The following is a 17,133-nucleotide window of genomic DNA, read 5'->3' on the forward strand; positions in this document are numbered from 1 at the left end:
AGGAAGAACCAACACCGACAGCAGTATAGGCATACAAAATTTTTACCCAGATAACCCTCTCCTAAAGTTGGTTGGTTTAAGAGGAAACATAAGAAGGAACATTACAAATCACTGAATCACTGGAAACCAAACGCATGGCGCAAAGCTCTTCTTATCAGATGATTTTTCTTAAAATTCTGCCATAAGAGACAAGCACAGTTCCAGACACCAGCAGTGCTTGTCCTAGGAGATTTACCCAGTGTTTATTCAATGCACATTTCACTAAAATACTCATTATTATATCCAGCCAGGAGACCAAACAAACATCCATAATTTCCTTTGACACCTCCTAGCTGCACTGCTCTGACAACAGCAACCAGAGGCATCCAGTGCTACTACATGCCAAAGAGAAAAAGAAACTTTAACTACCTCCCTAAACCTCTTCAGCACAGTAAGAGAGAAGAATCACAGGCTGAACTAGCCAGAATTCATCCGTTGCTTAGGACAGCACCAATAACACCTCCCGGCTGTATACTTAGGATAACACACGTAGGTGTTTCTGCAGTCTTCTCATGCAGAAACCTCAGGAACTCTTCCTCCCCTTCCCTAAGGGAAATTCAAGACATTTGAGGTTTAACAGCTGCAACAAACAGTCTTCTCTTACAAGAGAAAATATTCAGGAACAAGATAACAAGAGACACAGTTACTGAAACAGGATGAAAACACAGAACAAGCCTCTGGGGTCTAAGCACTGCCCTAATGACTGCAGACTGCTACTCTGAAAATCTGAATTCAAGTATACAGCTCTCATCGTTGCTTGCAGATCAAATAGGAATGGCAAGATGCAAATGTTGCTGCCTGCAAGAGCAGTAATCTAAGCCACCATTTGCGAGCAACCTGCTAGCAATGCCACAGCCCCTGCAAAAGACAGAAATAAAAATCTGCAAATGCCCTTGATCTTGCATTCATTCCCCAGTAGATTACTGTGCTTAACCCAAACATCCCTATTTTTCTGTTGGGGGAGCTGAGTGCAGAGTCTTTATTATATGTAACATGGCACGGAAATACATACACTATTCAAATCTGATTGCAGACAAAGGAGATGAGTTAAATAAAGGGAAATCTTACCCAGAGAAGTTGTGGATGCCCCATCCCTGGGAATGTTTAAAGCCAGGTTGGATGGGGCTTTGTGCAACCCGGTCTAGTGGGAGACATCCCTGCCCGTGGCAGTAGGGATGGAATTAGATGGTCTTTAAGGTCCCTTCCAACCCAAACCATTCTATGGTGCTATAATTCTACAAATAATACCAACTATACTCCTTTAAAATAGTTTTAAGAACATTTCTTCACTTACTTCACAGCCAAGAGATACAGCAATTGTACAAAGCCAACTCAAAATTAGCAAATAATTTTGCCTGTACATGAGAAGAGAATGCAGATGCTAAATACATTATATAGACAGTGAAGTGTCATCAAAGCAAAGAAGGTAAAAATAGCGAAGTTATCTGTAAGATGACTAAGCAAATGGATTTTCAAAAATATACTTTCAAATACGACACCCTTTTCTTAGAGCTACAGACATCCGTTTAGGTTTGTTAATTTCTCAATTCTTTCTTTTGATAATTTATTTTTGGCCTCTCGCTGTTTAACGCGCCAGCATGCTTCCCCAGAAGCCTCTCTGCACCCTACCCACACTAAAGACTCACATCCATGTACCGAGAACAATGTAGAAACCGGTGCTCATCACTCCTGTAACTACAGAGCACCTAACACAGCACTTCTATGGTCACATACATGCATTTCTTTTACACAAGACCATCCATCGGAAAACTTGAGTGCTGCTGTCTCCCAGCTTCGCTTCTACCCCTTCCTCACCATCCCTGCAGATCCAGTGGGCCTTCATGGCTCTGCTGATGGCTTCCAGGACCAGCAGACTCTTTTCATTAGTGAAGTCTCACTTCCAGCATTCTTACAGTCAAGAAACAGTCTACCTCTTTTCCAGGCCAGTGCCCGGAGCAGGAGATGAGATTTTGCCACCTGAGGAACAGCTGTGGTTGGAGGAAGCATGAAGCAGCAGAGCTCCTGCTGCTGGGGTAGGAGCTGCAGCTCCCAGCACCTCTCCCTCCGCATGCTCTGCAGCATCCAAGCTCACAGGCAGTGCTCTTCTGCCCCTCTCTTCCATCAACACACAGATGTCTCCCTAAAGACAATTACCCTTCCCTCAGATTAAGTCTCTTCAGGGACTTTGCTGGCCTCCACGCAGCTGCAGTCACTGGTAGTCAGCAGCTCTGAGGTAACAGTAGTAGCTGGTGCTTGGCTGTGTCCCCCAGGTCATCCCCATGTCATGGCAAAGCCCCATACATGGCTCTCCTCCAGCCCCTTCTCATGGACAGGTACCTCCTGGTGCTCTGAAGAGCCTGCTAGGAACAGAGCTCTCCTCCAGCAGCCACATGCCAAACCCTGGGCTGCCCTTCCCAGCATGTGGGTTTCCAAGGCTCCAACCCATTACATCAAGATCATTAGGATGCTTTTAGTGACATATCCCAGTGGGCCTGCTAGTGCAGCTATTAGGTGTTGGAGGCACAATAAATCTTCCCTCACACTCACCCCTCTCATCCCTACATACTCCCTCAAAACAAGCTAGCCAAAAGATGGGGACAGCCTGGACCACCTGTTTTTTTTTTCCATCGAGATGATAGCCAGGAGATGCGAGACGGTATGGGCAGGCCTCTGAGAGACCACACACCTCTCCGAGGCACGGCTCCCCCACTCCTCGCCTGCTGTAGCTCAGCGTGGCCTCAGATGGCATGGCCGCACATTAACTTCCCCCAGGAGGAAAGCAGCCTCCCTCCCACCACACCTCTGCTTTCAGACAGGCACAAATCTGAATAATTGCTCCTGGAAGCCCTGTCCTTCCCGTGTGGGTACAGTGCAGCAAGGTCCCCTACCAAGCTCCCTGACAGCACCCAAGCCAATGCAAACCCATGGCCTCACAGCAAAGAGGAGCGAGGGCTTGTTGACTTAAAGCATGTGACAGCTACACACTCTGGATTAGATTTGAATACTGACTAGCCCGTGGCACGGGACTGATTAGACATAGCAGCTCTACAAGTGCCGGTGACCCACAGATCAACCGCGGTGCTGCGACGGCTGGTGCAGATGCAGGGTACACCTGGGGTACACCAGTCCCCTCTGCGCAAGGCGAGCGTAGAGCTCAGGGTAAACATCCATTCTCCTCTGCCCCTAACACTGATGGTAAAATCCATCGGGGAATAACAATCTCTTCCACGCATTGCTCACAATGTGTGGAGCATTAGCAAAAGCTGGCCTGCTTGGTTAACAGCAGCAAGCAAGGCCTTGGCCGTAACACTGTGCTTTCCCCCCACAACTCCCAGGACACCTTTTCAGTCACCCTCTCTATTTCAAGGAGCGGGGCACAGAGGTGGAGTGCCTTTCCTCTGGTTGCATTGCAGATCACAAGCAGCCCGGCACCGTAAGGGTGAAACCCTCCAGGCACCGTCTGCAGGCCACAAGCAGCCAGCAGAAAGCCGGGTGGTGGCACAGTATGGCGCCAGCCGGTGCCTCACGGTGCCCGTGCCCTCATCACAAAGAGCTTTATCACCCGAGCGGGTGGCTCAGCAGTGATCTCTGTCCCTCCTGTGCAGCGCGATCAGACAGCAGAGGAAGGAGGCTGGCAGGAGCCAAGGCAAAAGCTCAGGAGGCGGAGGGGGCTGAGGACCTGACAGGAGGAGAAGGGAGGGAGCAGCACGCGCTGAGCTGGGGAGATGAAATGATACGGCAAGAGGAGGCAGAGCACTCTGAAAGCACACCGGAGATAAACGCATTCAGATAATTGCTTAGAAGGGAATAAATATTAGTAAGTACTATAATTACCACGAACACTTTACAAAGCTGTACGAAGAAACATGACTAGGAGAAGGGCTGGCACACAGGCTTGTTGGGAGCTCCTATTTCAAGCTCGCAAGAAAGAACCAACAAGGCCTGACACCCGGGTTGGTAATTTCGGGCTGGCAGCCAGCCACAGCCCGTTGGCAAGATCGTAGGTACTGGGTAACTTGAGTTAATAAGTGCCAGACTCCAGCAGCACAGCTTTCTCGAGTAAAGAGCTTCTGGATGACTTCTGGCAACAGCCTTCTGCCTTCTCCCGTGGCTCTTATTCATAGTCCAGCTCCACCTTCAGAGAAATTTGGAGCGGACTGGGCAGGTTCCTACGTCACTAGTGACGATGCCGAATGGAGGCAACAGGAGTTATCCAAGAAGTAAGGCCTCACTTTACCCAAGCAGCCAAATCTCTGTACCCACACTCTCATGAGAGATCAGAGCCCTTCTTTCCCTGAGAGGCAAACAGAAAACCTTTTGCTTTTGGGGGTCTCAGCATCACACTCTGCAGTCTCCATTTCTCTACAGGCCTCAGAAACCACCCATTTCGCTCAGCACCCTCCTCAATGCCGAGCTCCTCACGCTCACACACCAGACATTCAGCTCTGCAGAGTCCACAGAACAACGCGTCTACCTCACCTCTGCTCCTGCTGCCTCTAACAAGCTTATCAGCCTCCATACAAAGGCCAAAACCCATAAAAGTGACAGTGTGCCGTAGGCAGAGAGATCAGGGACGCAGGTGAGGTTGAACCAACCAGCAAGGAAACAAACAAGCAAACTCCCCAGAACAGCCAGATGCAGCACCCACTCCCCGCTACTCCCCTGTAATCACAAAGACGGGAACGTGTTTGCTGGGAAGGGAAGCTATCTGCGTATCTCCACTTTTGAACTAGTCAAAAACAAAAACCAAACAAACCACAGAATACACCACTTGGCAGCGCTGCCACAGCCATGCATCAAAATCACCTCCAACCACGTCAGCCCCTGACAAGCCGTTTTGCAAGGGCCAGAAAAACAAAACCCAGGGCGCCAAACCAACCAAACAGGAGGTGTTAGAGTAACGCTGATGTTGCTCGTGGTTGCACAGCTGCCCTGCATGGTGCTCTGCAACACACACTCCAGATCTGGCCGGTTTCTGCTGTCTTGACAGGGCCAGCTTCGTGGCCAGAAGCTGCACAGGAACCTCCTCAGCAGCAGCCACAGTGCTTCCTGACCAGTAAAGTCCAGCTGCTGCCAGGACTAGGAGAGAGAGGTGAAGTGCTATGAATATTTTCAAGTCCCAAATGGAAGCAATAGCTTGGCAGGAGAGAAGCTGGCTGAGGGCGGAGTTAAGTACTGCCCTGGGACAAGAGGGTGCAGACAGACCTCACTATCTACATACAGTTCTCTTGCACTCAGGAGTCTTTCAGGCTTTGAAAGCTATGGGCGTGGTGGTTAAAGGCCCAGCACTCGGCAAGATCCTGCCTCCAGAGCCTTCTCTCATCTACCTAAGCCGCTGGGTTCATCACCTCACTTCCCCTCCCAGTGCTTTCCCACTGCTCATCTTTTCCCCACTCCCGCGCATAACTGAGAGCTGCCTCTTCCTTCCCTGCAGACCTGACACCCAGCAAGAGCAGAAGCTGGACCTGCAAATACCAACCAGGCACCAGCAACAGATAGAAATCAGAAAGACGGAGCCACAGGAGCAGTGCTGCTTTTAAGCACTTGTGCAAGAGCTATGGAGCAGAAACTTAAGTCCTGAGTGGCAAAGCCTCTCCCTTCTCGAGAAAAGCTTCCCATCCTTTAACTGAGATGGCTTGGTTTTGTGCTCGTGTTCAATTACTCTCAGATTATTGAAATGCGACTTTAGCAGCAGCTAGAAAGACAAGATTTCCTTTTGTCTCCTTGCCATTTTCTACTTAAACCTCCTAATGACAAAAAGCTTGCTAACATGCATCACTGGAAACATGCTCTCAATACACTGATGGGGACAGGGTGAGCAACAGGTTAGAGCTGGCAACGACATAAATGCAGGGCAGCTGCCCTAGGCCCATGGCAGGCAGCTGCAGACTTAACTTCTTTGCCCTGCAATTTACTCAAACCCCACATTGTCTAGAGAGGCATCGACTTGAGCCTCTGCATAGCTGATAGGAAACAGATGCTGAATGTCACCAGACATTTAACCAGAGAACCATTCCTTAAGAGTATTTCATAGGAATAGAAAATAGATGGCAATACAAAAATGGTGTCGAGACAAATTTAGCAGGTTATCATCAAGGAGTATTTAGTAACTCAAAAGCCAGAGGCAAATCATAATGCTGCAGTTTTCCAGACACTGGCTGGAGGGCCTGAACATCCTTGGTACAAGCAGACAAGTCGCATCACGAGCAGAAGAACCCTAGCAACAAGAAGAAAACTGAATTGTGCTTTAAAAGCTTTCCCCTTTCTTTCAGGCAGTTTTCCCAGCCTAGTAAGTTTCTGGGCAGGGTCTAAAGATTGCTATCTGTCACACAGTGAGGACCATGTTTCCAGCTTACAGCACTCTCCGATTCATCTGAGTTAAACCACCTAAAACACCTCTGGCTTCATACCAGTCTGTATAACCTTTGCGACAATGGCTGGAGCGTGATTGACTTTGTAGGGGTACAAAAGAAGACTGAGACGACAGGAAGGATGGAAGAGGGAACAAGAAAAAAAAACACTTTCCTGGTCCTAAATATTTGTTAAGTCTCCCAACAGTGAAGCACTCTCCTTCCCAAACATAATGCGACCTCTCCCCCTGCAAAGTCTGCGTGTCTGTTTATTCTGCCTTTCGCTTTACATAATGGGTCTGGTTCCAAGTACACATTCGATTTACAATAAAAACCGCTTTAATAAAGTAATCTAACTTGACGGAAGGTCAACTAGAAGACAACAATTCGCATAAACCAAAACCTCCTGTGTAAATAAACAGGATTTGCTGGAGCCTCAGGATGTCACGCAGCCTGGCCAAGACTGAAGGGAGGGAGCCTCCCCCCGAGGAATCCCATTTGGGGACGGGAAGAATTACACTTGGGGATGTGCACGAGTGGAGCCTTCCAGCCCAGCAGAGACGGCTGGGGCGGGCATGGCGAGGCAGCCTCCGCCGCACAGCCTCAGCCTGACTGCGTGACACCCCACGGCTCACCCCCAAAAGAAACACGGTCCGGGTGCTGCAGCAAGCACCCAGTGACCTAGGGGCAGCGAACACGGGGTGACAGCATTGCAATCGGCTTGCAAAAGGAAGCTCACAGCAGAGCACTTTGGGCAGACGCAGACGGAGCAAGCACGATCTTGGCCACCGATGCTAACAATGCATCCTGGAGTAGATGAGGCTCCCGCGACGCTCCTGGGCCGCTAGCTTTGGTAAACAAACAACCCCAAAGCCCGCGTGTGCAAACACCCACTCTGCCGTTTTCTCCATCAGCAGCAGCGAAGCAGGAGAGAGCAATAGCAGAGCGCTTTGGCAGCGCTCGGCAGCTCCCCAGCCAGCACCCCTTCCCCACCAGGCGAGCTCTGCCGGCAGCCAGGCCTGTAAGATCTTCCCCCGTCTCTCCGGGAGTCGCCCCTGCATCATTATTTCACTCCAACATGTCATTTACAAGTGATCTGCAGTTTCAAGACCTTCTGCAGGCTGTACTCCCCTCCAGGAATCGCAAATAAATCACCAATTACTATGCATGAATAGAGAGAGGAAGAGGGTAATGAGTCTATGTACATATATACATATGCAATGTTTGAACACAAAGAGCTGTAAATTGCATTCACAGGTGGCATTCTGGATACTGCAGGAGACTCAAAGACAGAACTATTCATAAACCAGTCACCAATGTGAATGAATTCAGCATTCCCCAGAAGCCTATTGTGTTTCCTATATATTACACCATAAATATGAGTAGTATCAGACTTTGCATCCCCGCAAAAAAAAAGAAGGTAAATCTTGCAACTACACATAGGATTAGCACTGGCTGGCACAAGTATTAATGGTCTCCTCGCTGCATGAGGATTATTTACAGCACTTGCTCTATTTTCCCATTTTGTACTTGCTGTGATGAAGTGCCACTTGTTTAAAGAACCCTGTAACAAACACTGCAGCGAGAGGGGGAAAAAACAGCAGAGATCTACAAATGTTACACCCACATGCCAGATGTGGGTTTTCAAACCCTGGGTTTCCAGTTACTTGGATTCCGTTAGCTAGTTAATGCTTGATACGTTGCATTAAATCATCTGCCGGCTCTTTGCATAACCGCGACTCCTCCTTCGGTAATTCTGATGAGTTTGCAAAACGGTAAGGAAAAATCGAGTTGTGTTTCTTCTCCCGTACACTCAGTCCACAGTACCTTATCCTTACATTCTAGCATTAACAGTACTTGTTTGGAAAGCTAGTCCTTTTCTACCCACTCCGAGATTCATGCTACGAAGCAAGGCTTTTTACTCCCAGCCTCTCCCCCGGTAAGTCAACGATGTCTCAGCTTCACACACAACAACCTAAAACCACTTCAGTGCAACTCCAGGCTTTGAGTCGCGCATCCCTGGCCTTGTTAAAACCACTGAAAAGCGCCCAGAGATGGCTCAGCACCACCGTGGGGTGCCTTACACAGGCGCCTGGGTCCCACTTGTGCACCTCCTCGGGAAGCCTTCGGCAAGGCAATGCCCTCTGCTGCTACACGGCCGCATCAGCCGGGCGCGCTTCGGGGCGACGGGCTGCTCGCTCCATATTAGGAGCACTTAACCCAGAAGAAGGGTGTTATTGCTCCTCAGCTGGGGAGATCCAGCATGCAAAGGCAAGGCAGCGAGCAAACGCTGCTCGTCTACACCCATCTTGTGGGCTACGGCAGGCTGCCCGTAGCGGCGGGGCAGAGGCACCCTGGATAAACTTAGCTTTAAGATGGTTTCTGTCAGGGAACCCAAAGGAGAAAGCTACTGGTTAGGGGAAGTTTGAACCCTCTCCAAAACCATTTCAAAGAGTTGTCTCTCTTTCTCTTTCCTAAAGAAAGGCAGGCGGCATGAAAAGCCACATGCAAGCATGCACAAACACAGATTAGAGACATGGGAGCACGGCTGTGACTTAAGATGTAGTTTCCAAATCGGCAGAGCAGGTAGGTGACAATTCCTACGGCAGGAAGACCGCCAGCCTCGCCACTGCTTCCACAGCATTAGTGCGAGCAGAAAATCTTACCAACGAAAAGGCAAACCACAACAACTCCAAGGTGGCTCCGCATATACACAGGCAACAACAGCGTGAGGGTGCTGTGCTGTATTTTCTACAACCGCTCCTATTGACTCATCGGGGCTAAGCCAGGCTCGCAGGCTGCTGCAAAAAAGCAGCCTTTGAATTGCCTCCTGTTCTGCCGTTCCCAAATTTGCAGGAGGGGATCTCGCACCGCTACGGCACCTCTCCTCCAGCAGCGGGATCCCAAAGGACTTCGCAGAGCAGCGTGCGGGCACTCGCGGGATGGGACAAACCCCGGCGCTTACGGGGTTTGGGGCACAAGATGTATCGGCACAGGGCACCCGATGTGGGCAGGCAGGGACGGAGGAACTACCGGAGGAGTTTGGAGAGGCGGCACAGAGCAGCCCAGCCGCGTTTCAGACCGCGGGGGCTGCCTTCTCCAAGGGTCTCCCCCTTACCCCACCAGAGCCGGGAGAAGGGCTCGGCTCCTGCGCCCCACGCTGCCCCCCGTGTCCCCCAGCCCTGCCCCTCGCCCCAAAAGGGGGCACCCGGCTCCGGCCGTCCCCTGGGGCTGCCAGGGGAGGCGAAACCCTCGCCCCCCCCCGCAGACATCTTCCTCCCCTCCTCCCTCCGCCTCGCCGGAGCCGCGTCCCCAGCCCCGGGGCGGGGTAGGGGGGGACCCCCGGGGTCCCGCCGGCACTTACCGAGGCAGAGGAGGAGCAGCAGCGGCGGGGCCAGGTGCGGCGGCGGGGTCGGCATGGCTGCGGGGCTCCGGGTGCCTCTAGGTCCCGCCGCTGCCGGGGCGGGCGTCGGGCCGGGCCCGGCGGCACAAAGGGAAGGCGGCGGGGCCGGCACGGGGAGGCGCCAAGGCGGGCGGGGGCATCGCCCCCGCAGCGGGGCGGCCGCCGAGCCTCCCCCCTCTCCTCCTCCTCCTCCTCCTCCTCCTTTTTCTCCCCTCCTCTCCCCGGGGAAGGAGGCAGGAGGATGGGGGGAGATCGCCTCGGCAGCGCAGCGCTTAAAAAAAAATATAAATATATAAAAATAATAACGATAATACCGGGAGATGAGGGGGTGAAACGGCAGCCCCGCGGCCGCGAAGTTCCAAAAACCAGCGGGGCCGCCCTCACCTGCCCGCCCGCCCGGCGCTGCCGCCGCCGCCGCCGCGGGGTGCCCGGCGCTTCCTCCCCGCCGCCAAACTCCTCCCCCGGCCCGCCCCGGCCCGCCCCGCTCCCCCCGGCGGAGGGCGAGGGCGGTGGGATCCCCCCCGGGCCGAGGCAGCCCCCCGAGGGGCGGGCAGGGGGCACCCGGGGTCGGGGTGCGGGTAGGGGTAGGCGCTCGGGAAGGTTAACCCTCCCCGGTGTGGGGCGGGGGTGAAGCCGAGGTTGTAAAGGGTAAAGCGGGTTTCTTTGTTTTTAGGGGAAGGGGGGCCCTCGGGGGCTGCGAGCTGGGAAGGGTCCCAACGCCCCCCCCGGGTGCCGGCGCTCCGGGAGGGCTGCCCCCGCCGGCGGTGGGATGCTGCCGCCGGGCGTCAGCGCCCGGAGAGCACGGAAAGCGCACCCAGGGAGCGCTGAAACGCTCACTACGGCAACACGAGGGACCAGGGGGCTTGTTTGTAAACTGGAGATGAAGGACGCCCTCAAGGCGTCTCAAGGGCACAGATGCTCGAACATCCTTTTGAGTGAAGCCCCTGTTTGCTCAGTTGCTCACAGAAGTAAGACGAGAGATAAAGAGTGACACTAATAGCACAGCAGGTACCCTCCTGGCACTCTGATCCCACACAGACCCTGTGCAGGAGACCCTTCTGCCTACGCACAGGGTCCCAGATCAGGCCTGGGTGCTGCAAATGCAGGAACCCAACCCGCCTGTGCCACGCCAAGGCAGCCCCAAGCCTCCTGGTAAGACCTGCCAAGTCCCAAGAAGCCGCGCACGCAGGACTCAGAAGCTGTCTGTACTGCCATACGGACTCGTTTCCCGGCACGGTGGCTGTGGCAGATCCAGTGGTAGCTAGCACCTAGTGACCCAGCAAATTCTGTTTCTGCAGGCTAATAACCTTAAGCTGTGACATTTTCGGAGTGGGAGGTTTAATTTGCAGCTTTGTCATGCTCTGAGAACGGAGGAGCCGGAGAGCAGAATGACTGGGGAAGAGTGGAAGAGAAAGGGTTAGCGATGTCTTTGCGCTGAAAATGAAGCTCACGCGTTGGCCCTTAAGCTTTAATTACATCTAGACTGCCTTCAAGTGAGACTTGGAAAAAGAACAGAGGTGATGATAAGAGTTGATGGAAAACACCAGTCTATTTGCCTTCTCTCTTTGGTGATTTTGGGGCTGAAACGTCACACCGTGTGATATCACTGAGCTTGCTTAACATTGTTCGCGTGCAGTCTCCTATTATAAGGCCTCATGAACAAGCCCACGAGTATTTAGAGCAAGCACTGGGGGGCTAATTTGAAGAAAAGCTTCAGCATTTCTAAATGAATGCAGGGTAAAGATCTTTAATGCTTCAAATGATGTATAACTAGAGAAATAAATAATAGCAACAAGGAAAAAAAAAGAAAAAAAAGAAGTGAACTAAGAAATGCAGGGCATAGGACAGGAAAAAAACATTTGCTCAGGATACACTGAATGAAAAGGAAACATTAAAGCTTGCTGATACCACAAGGGTTTTCTAGATGGCAAGGGATATAGACCAGGGACCCACTCTGTTCCTGTCTGGACAAATTATTTCCATCTCAGGCTGGAAACACTAGCACGATTCAGGTGAGCTCCCAGAACAGTTCAGGGAAAAGCCGGGAGCAGAGCCCTGCTTTCTTGGCTCTGAATGCATTGCTTTCACCAGCAGAGCCTGTTGCAAGACAGTTTGAGGTGAATTTGGGTGCGTTCTTACTTTTTACAGTACATGTGACTGCACAACGTACAAGCCTAACAGGAGCACAGAAATGCCCTGCAAAAATGTTATCGGAGATTCACTGAACAATCACATCCTCTTCAAAGAGCTCTTGCAGAGTATTACATTAATGTACAGTAACAATAAAAATATAAAAAGACCATGGAAATGACATTATAGCATTATAAGATTAATCCAATTCCAGTCAAATTAGATTATAACAAGAACTGCGTGTGCTAAAGACTATTAATGGGAACCTGTGTTTCAAAAGTCTCATCACCTTTGTGCTTGTTCTCCCGCCTGACCCCAATAATAAAAATAACTTAGCGCTTGCCAGAGCGCTCCTCCTCAGAGGACTTTGCAAACGCTCCCTGACTTTGGAGGAAAACATCCTCCCCAAGCCCGTGTCAGTGGGGAAACTGAGTCAGCGCTCAGGTTTGGCCAGGCATTTCTGGCTGCTGGTGGGGATCCTACTCCCTGGGGACATCCGTCCATCCGTCCCTGGGTTTGTTCCTGTGTCCGAGGGAGGAGGAACGAGACGGTTGTCTGACAGACGTGCCTTTCAAGCACGTGGTGGCCACGGGGAAGCTCTCAGGAAGGCCGGCCTGGGCTGCCTCGTGCTCCCAGCACAATCGGGCCATTGAGGATCGCCGTCCCCCGAAGCGGCCGGGCGTTGAGGCCTTGCCCTGTGCTTGCTCTCTGGCAGCGGGGTGCTGCAATAGCCGCGGGCAGGCGGGCGTGACTCGGGCGCTGCTGCTGATGCAGGCGTTAGGCCGCTACCACAGTGTTAGGCTATTACCCACACTGACGGCTTTCTTCTTCCTCGGCACTGCCGGCCGGCTGCTCGGGCCTGCTTCCCCTTCACTTGCCCAGGCAGGGCGAGCACGGGCAGCGCTCTCACCCACCCTGCCTCTTCTAGCACCAGCAGCAGGCATCCGCAGCCCTAGTGAGATGGGTGGCTGCTGTGCGGACAGGGAAATGAGGGTGGATTTCCTCCAAGCTGCCAGGAGCTGTCGTAATGCAGCAGCTGTGACGGGGAGTTGTATCTTTTGCCCCGGGGAAGCAAAAGGACATCCACACCCTGACTCCGCGTGCTCTGCTCACCCGGTGTGCGGCAGCCCTCATGGGTAGTGGCAACAGAGCACAGCAGTCAGGGGACTGGGCTCAAGCCAGGCCCCAGACTTGCTTTTGGTGAGGCAGGAGGCTCCCCATTCCTCCTCAAGTCAGGAGGAGTGATCTCCTGCCTGCACAGAAAGAAAGCAGATGTAGGGAAAGAGAGGAAGGGGAGGTTAAAATACAGCTGCAGGATTGACCCGCTGCGAAGGACTGCCTCCGAGCAGAGACGGATGGTTTAAAAGAGCATCACTCAGAGAAGGTCGTGCCTGCACACACATCTGTCTCCTCTTAGAAGCCACCTCAGAGCTGCAGATTGAGCAATCAGAAATCAAACCATCCAGAGAAAAAAAAAAAAACAAAACACAACCAAACAATTTTTAACAACGTCCTATGTTATTTGTCCAAGACCATGCAAGAAAATCCACAGAAATCAGGGTCCTCCGGCCTGAAGATGCGCATGGGGGATGTCATGATCCAGTCAAACCTCCTCTGCCACATTGCTGAAGGGGAGAGGAGACACACCTACAGCTCAGGGGCATGGAGGGGACGAGTGGCCACGGCCACTTAGCTGAGCTGAAACAATTCCGAAAACATTTTCTCCAGCCCTTATTTACACTGCAAAGATTTGAACACTGGCTTCACCCAGAGGAAAAAGAAGATATTTATATTTAATGGCCAACATTTAAGCGCCTTTAAAATGATCTGAGAGGTTGTAGTTGGAACAGAGATAAAACCCTAAATGCCCTGGTACAAAGCAGCAGTGCTGCCATCGCAGGAAAGCTGGCAACTGCAGCCAGGCTGAGTATCTGGGTCTAGTGCAGCTGGGATTGCCCCCTGGGACCAGCACACTGCTCCGTGGATGGCACTGAGGCAGTTCCCAGGCTGCTGGTGAAAGGAATTCCCACTTGTACCCTGGGCAGAGGGATGAGGAGAGAGAGAAAGAGAGGGAAGCAAAAACAAAAACACTATGCAAAGATAGATCGACGTGTTTCCAGATTTTCAGGACATCTGTCAGCAAGCACCAGAGTGTATGGCAGCTAATCCCTTCGCAGATTTTAACTGTTGCTTGACGGAAGAGTATGCCAATTTCTTCCTAAATGTCCCCACATATGAAGTTGTGCTTTGCCTGAGGTTATGATCTGTCTGTGAGGAAAAATATGATGCTACTGGCTTGGAACACGTGCAGAGCAAAAGATGTTTGCTGAAGATGAAGAAGTCCACAGGCAAGGTGACTGCACAACAGCTTTCTAATCCTACCTCCTAAAGCCAAGCTCAAGTCCCAGGTTTGTGATGTTTTGCTGGTTAATTCAGATTTCCCTGTGGTTTGTGTGTGTGCCACGATGAGACAGGTGAGTAAAAGGTTGGATTCAAGCCTTGTGATAACTGGTGGAGCAGCAGTTCCTCTTTTTCTTGTTTTCACTGGGAAGAAAAGCAACAGAGAGAAATGGGCAAATAGGCATTTCCACCATCAACTTTTCTCAGCAGTAACCAGAAAAAAAATGGATTTTTCATTAGTAAAAAAAAAAAAAATCACCTTTGCCAAACAGACTTTTAGCATCTTATCCCACAAGACTTTGAACTCCTGGTTGCACTTCACGTTTTTCCACAGAATCATTTTGAAGAAAGAAAATCAATTTCCTGGCTGGATCTAACACCGTGGGACTCTTTGGGTGTGTCTGAATTCTTTCTAAACGGTCCTGGGCAACTGTACAGAAAAAAAAAAAGTCTCTCTGCTACTGTCATTTATCCTGAAACATTTCTTTCATCCAGTTAGCTATGATAAGCACTTTGATTGTTACTCTGGATGAAGTATGTAATCATTAGACTTCAGAGTCCACACCTTCATTTCTGTGATTGAGGCCAATACATAATTCATACCTCTCTCAATATTGGCCTGACAGCAGATTTTGGAAGATAGCAGCGACTCTGTTTGCATTTTGATGTGGGCGTTGGTCACCTTTATGTCATAACCAAATGATTTGGGAATCATCTAGGAGGGAGAAGTCCAGGACACCATTCCCTTACTCACAAGATTGTTTTGCACTTTACATATAAGAATCGCTATATAAAACCTAAAATATTCATGAGAGCAGGAATGAAAGCCCAGGAGTCTCACCTTCTGCCTGGACCCTGAATGTTAAATTTCAAGACTTGCTCCCCAGTTCATCCCCTCCACCTGACTGTTCTCTTTAAAACTAAAAGGCCCTGGGTGTCCTGGCAGACACTGAGGTGAACAGGAGCCAGCAGCGTGCCCTTGCTGCAAAGGAGGCTCTAATGGCATCCTGGCTGCATTAGGAGCAGTGCTGCCAGCAGGTGGAGGGAGGTGAAGCTTCCCCTCCAGTCAGCACTGGTGAGGCCACACCTGGGGCGCTGGGGCCAGTTACAAACTGCAACGTCAGGTGCCAGCTGAACATCAGAAGGAACTCCATACCCTGCAGGTAACTGAGCACTGGCTGCCCAGAAAGGTTGCGGGGTCTTCCTCCTTGGAGATCTTCACAGGCCACCAGGACATGGGCCTGAGCAGACTGCTGTGGGTGTAGTGGCTGTGGAGATCAAACAGGATGTATGTAGGTTCACAGGTCAGTGATTGCTTTTGGACTCAGGTGGGGAGGACCTCTACTTTAGCTTTGGTCTCAGCTTACCTCAGGGTCACAAAGCTTTGTGGTTCAATCCTTCTCCCTCAGCGGGCAAGCCTGTGGGTAAAAAAAGCAAGCCTACACCCCCAGAACCAAATGGAGTCAAGAGCCCTTTCTGAAGGGGCAGGAATACTTCTCTCTCCCTCCTCTTTACTGTCACCACCTGTCCCAGTGAAGCTGGGAGAAGTGGCAGCAGATCTACAGGATGCCTACTACCAGGTGGATTTGCTGTCCACGGCAAGCGTCTTTCCTGCAGACTTGTCTTAGGATAAAAAGTTAATTAGTACACCCCTCTTTGCCTTGTTTTCAACCCCAACAGGAAAAAGTAGTGCTCACTGGAGCACGTCACAGCTTTTTGGCAAGTGGCCCTGCCAACAGAGGAGGAGCTGCCAGTCACTGCACTAGCACTCGGACTGGGCTGCATGAGGGCAGAGACAGACCTCACTTCAGAGGTCAGGTCCGGTATCATCATTTTACTTCTGAGGCAGAAAGCAATCAGAAAAAAATACTCAAAGCACTCTGGAAGAATCACACCAAAATGGGACATTTGCAAATATGTCAGAGACCAGAAACAGAGCCTGGGAAGGAGCAAGGCAGGAGTTTTGCAATGCAATCAGAAGATAGCTCCATTTCCACTTCAGCAGTCAAACACAACGGTGTTATAACGCAAACATGCCATCACCGGGCTATTTCACAACTCACACGGATGGGACGGTCCTTCACATTCATCGTAGGAAGCCTACCCGTACCAGCAGGACGTGAGTCACCCTGTCTCTGGGCAGTGGGGTGATTTTGGAAGCTGTCATAGTCCCTAGGAGTGATAAGCATGGACGAGGGCCCCTATGTAGGTGGGGTGGAGAAGGGAAGAGGAAGTGCCCTGATTCACAGTTACTGGGTGGCAAGGAGAGCAATAGCAGCTGCATGTAGAGGAGCATAAAGAAGCCACGAGGCAATGTTAGTCATTGTGATTAAGCCACTGGAGTGTCTACGTTTGCAGTTATTTTGTTTACTTACTCGTGGCCACACACGACAAGAACTTTGGAGAAATGTGAAAAGGGATGACAGAGTACCGTGGGTATCCACAGAAGTCTCCTCACTGGCAGGAATGCTTGTGCAAGTACAAAACAACAATGGTTTGTGTGAAGAACTAGGAAGGGAAGGTCAGCACAGGCCTCCATGCTTTCTAAGTTGTTTGGGAAAGGGCAGCACAAGAACAGCTGAGGAGCTCTGAGAGTGTGAAAAGACAAGGCAAACAAGGGAGAAGCAAAGGAGGAGCCAAAAAGCCAAGCAGAGGGGGATAACCCAGCCAGCATCGTTATGAAGAGTGCCTTCAGAGCATTAATTCCCTGCTGAGGCCCACAGATAGGGCACTGACTGTTATGAGATGGTCTAGCATCTGTATGAGTGTGTGGATGGCTAGGGAAGACTGCACATCAGCAGCGTAACACAA

The 17,133-nt window shown here is 51.2% G+C and overlaps 1 protein-coding gene and 1 long non-coding RNA gene across 5 annotated transcripts in view; both read right to left on the reverse strand.

The window, feature by feature from the left end:
* Positions 1-10,221, reverse strand: part of IGSF3 (immunoglobulin superfamily member 3) — an 86,756-nt gene extending 76,535 nt beyond the window's left edge. Inside the window, exon 1 of the mRNA XM_048071570.2 lies at positions 9,754-10,221. Coding sequence (XP_047927527.1) covers positions 9,754-9,808 — 55 coding nt within the window. The 5' untranslated portion in view covers positions 9,809-10,221. The remainder of the gene's footprint in view (positions 1-9,753) is intronic.
* Positions 10,222-11,850: 1,629 nt separating this feature from the next.
* Positions 11,851-17,133, reverse strand: part of LOC106039928 (uncharacterized) — a 33,603-nt gene continuing 28,320 nt past the window's right edge. For 3 of the 4 annotated variants that reach the window (XR_001209572.3, XR_001209579.3, XR_001209577.3), the window contains 4 exons: positions 15,690-15,740; positions 15,479-15,590; positions 14,582-14,752; positions 11,851-14,466 (listed from right to left, as the gene is read on the reverse strand). This is a non-coding gene — a long non-coding RNA (uncharacterized lncRNA). Of the gene's footprint in view, positions 14,467-14,581; positions 14,753-15,478; positions 15,591-15,689; positions 15,741-16,385; positions 16,779-17,133 lie in introns of those variants that run through there. The other variant, XR_001209575.3, reaches the window with a different exon arrangement.

The sequence above is a fragment of the Anser cygnoides genome, chromosome 1 (assembly GCF_040182565.1).
Source record: "Anser cygnoides isolate HZ-2024a breed goose chromosome 1, Taihu_goose_T2T_genome, whole genome shotgun sequence".
Classification (NCBI taxonomy): Eukaryota; Metazoa; Chordata; class Aves; order Anseriformes; family Anatidae; genus Anser; species Anser cygnoides.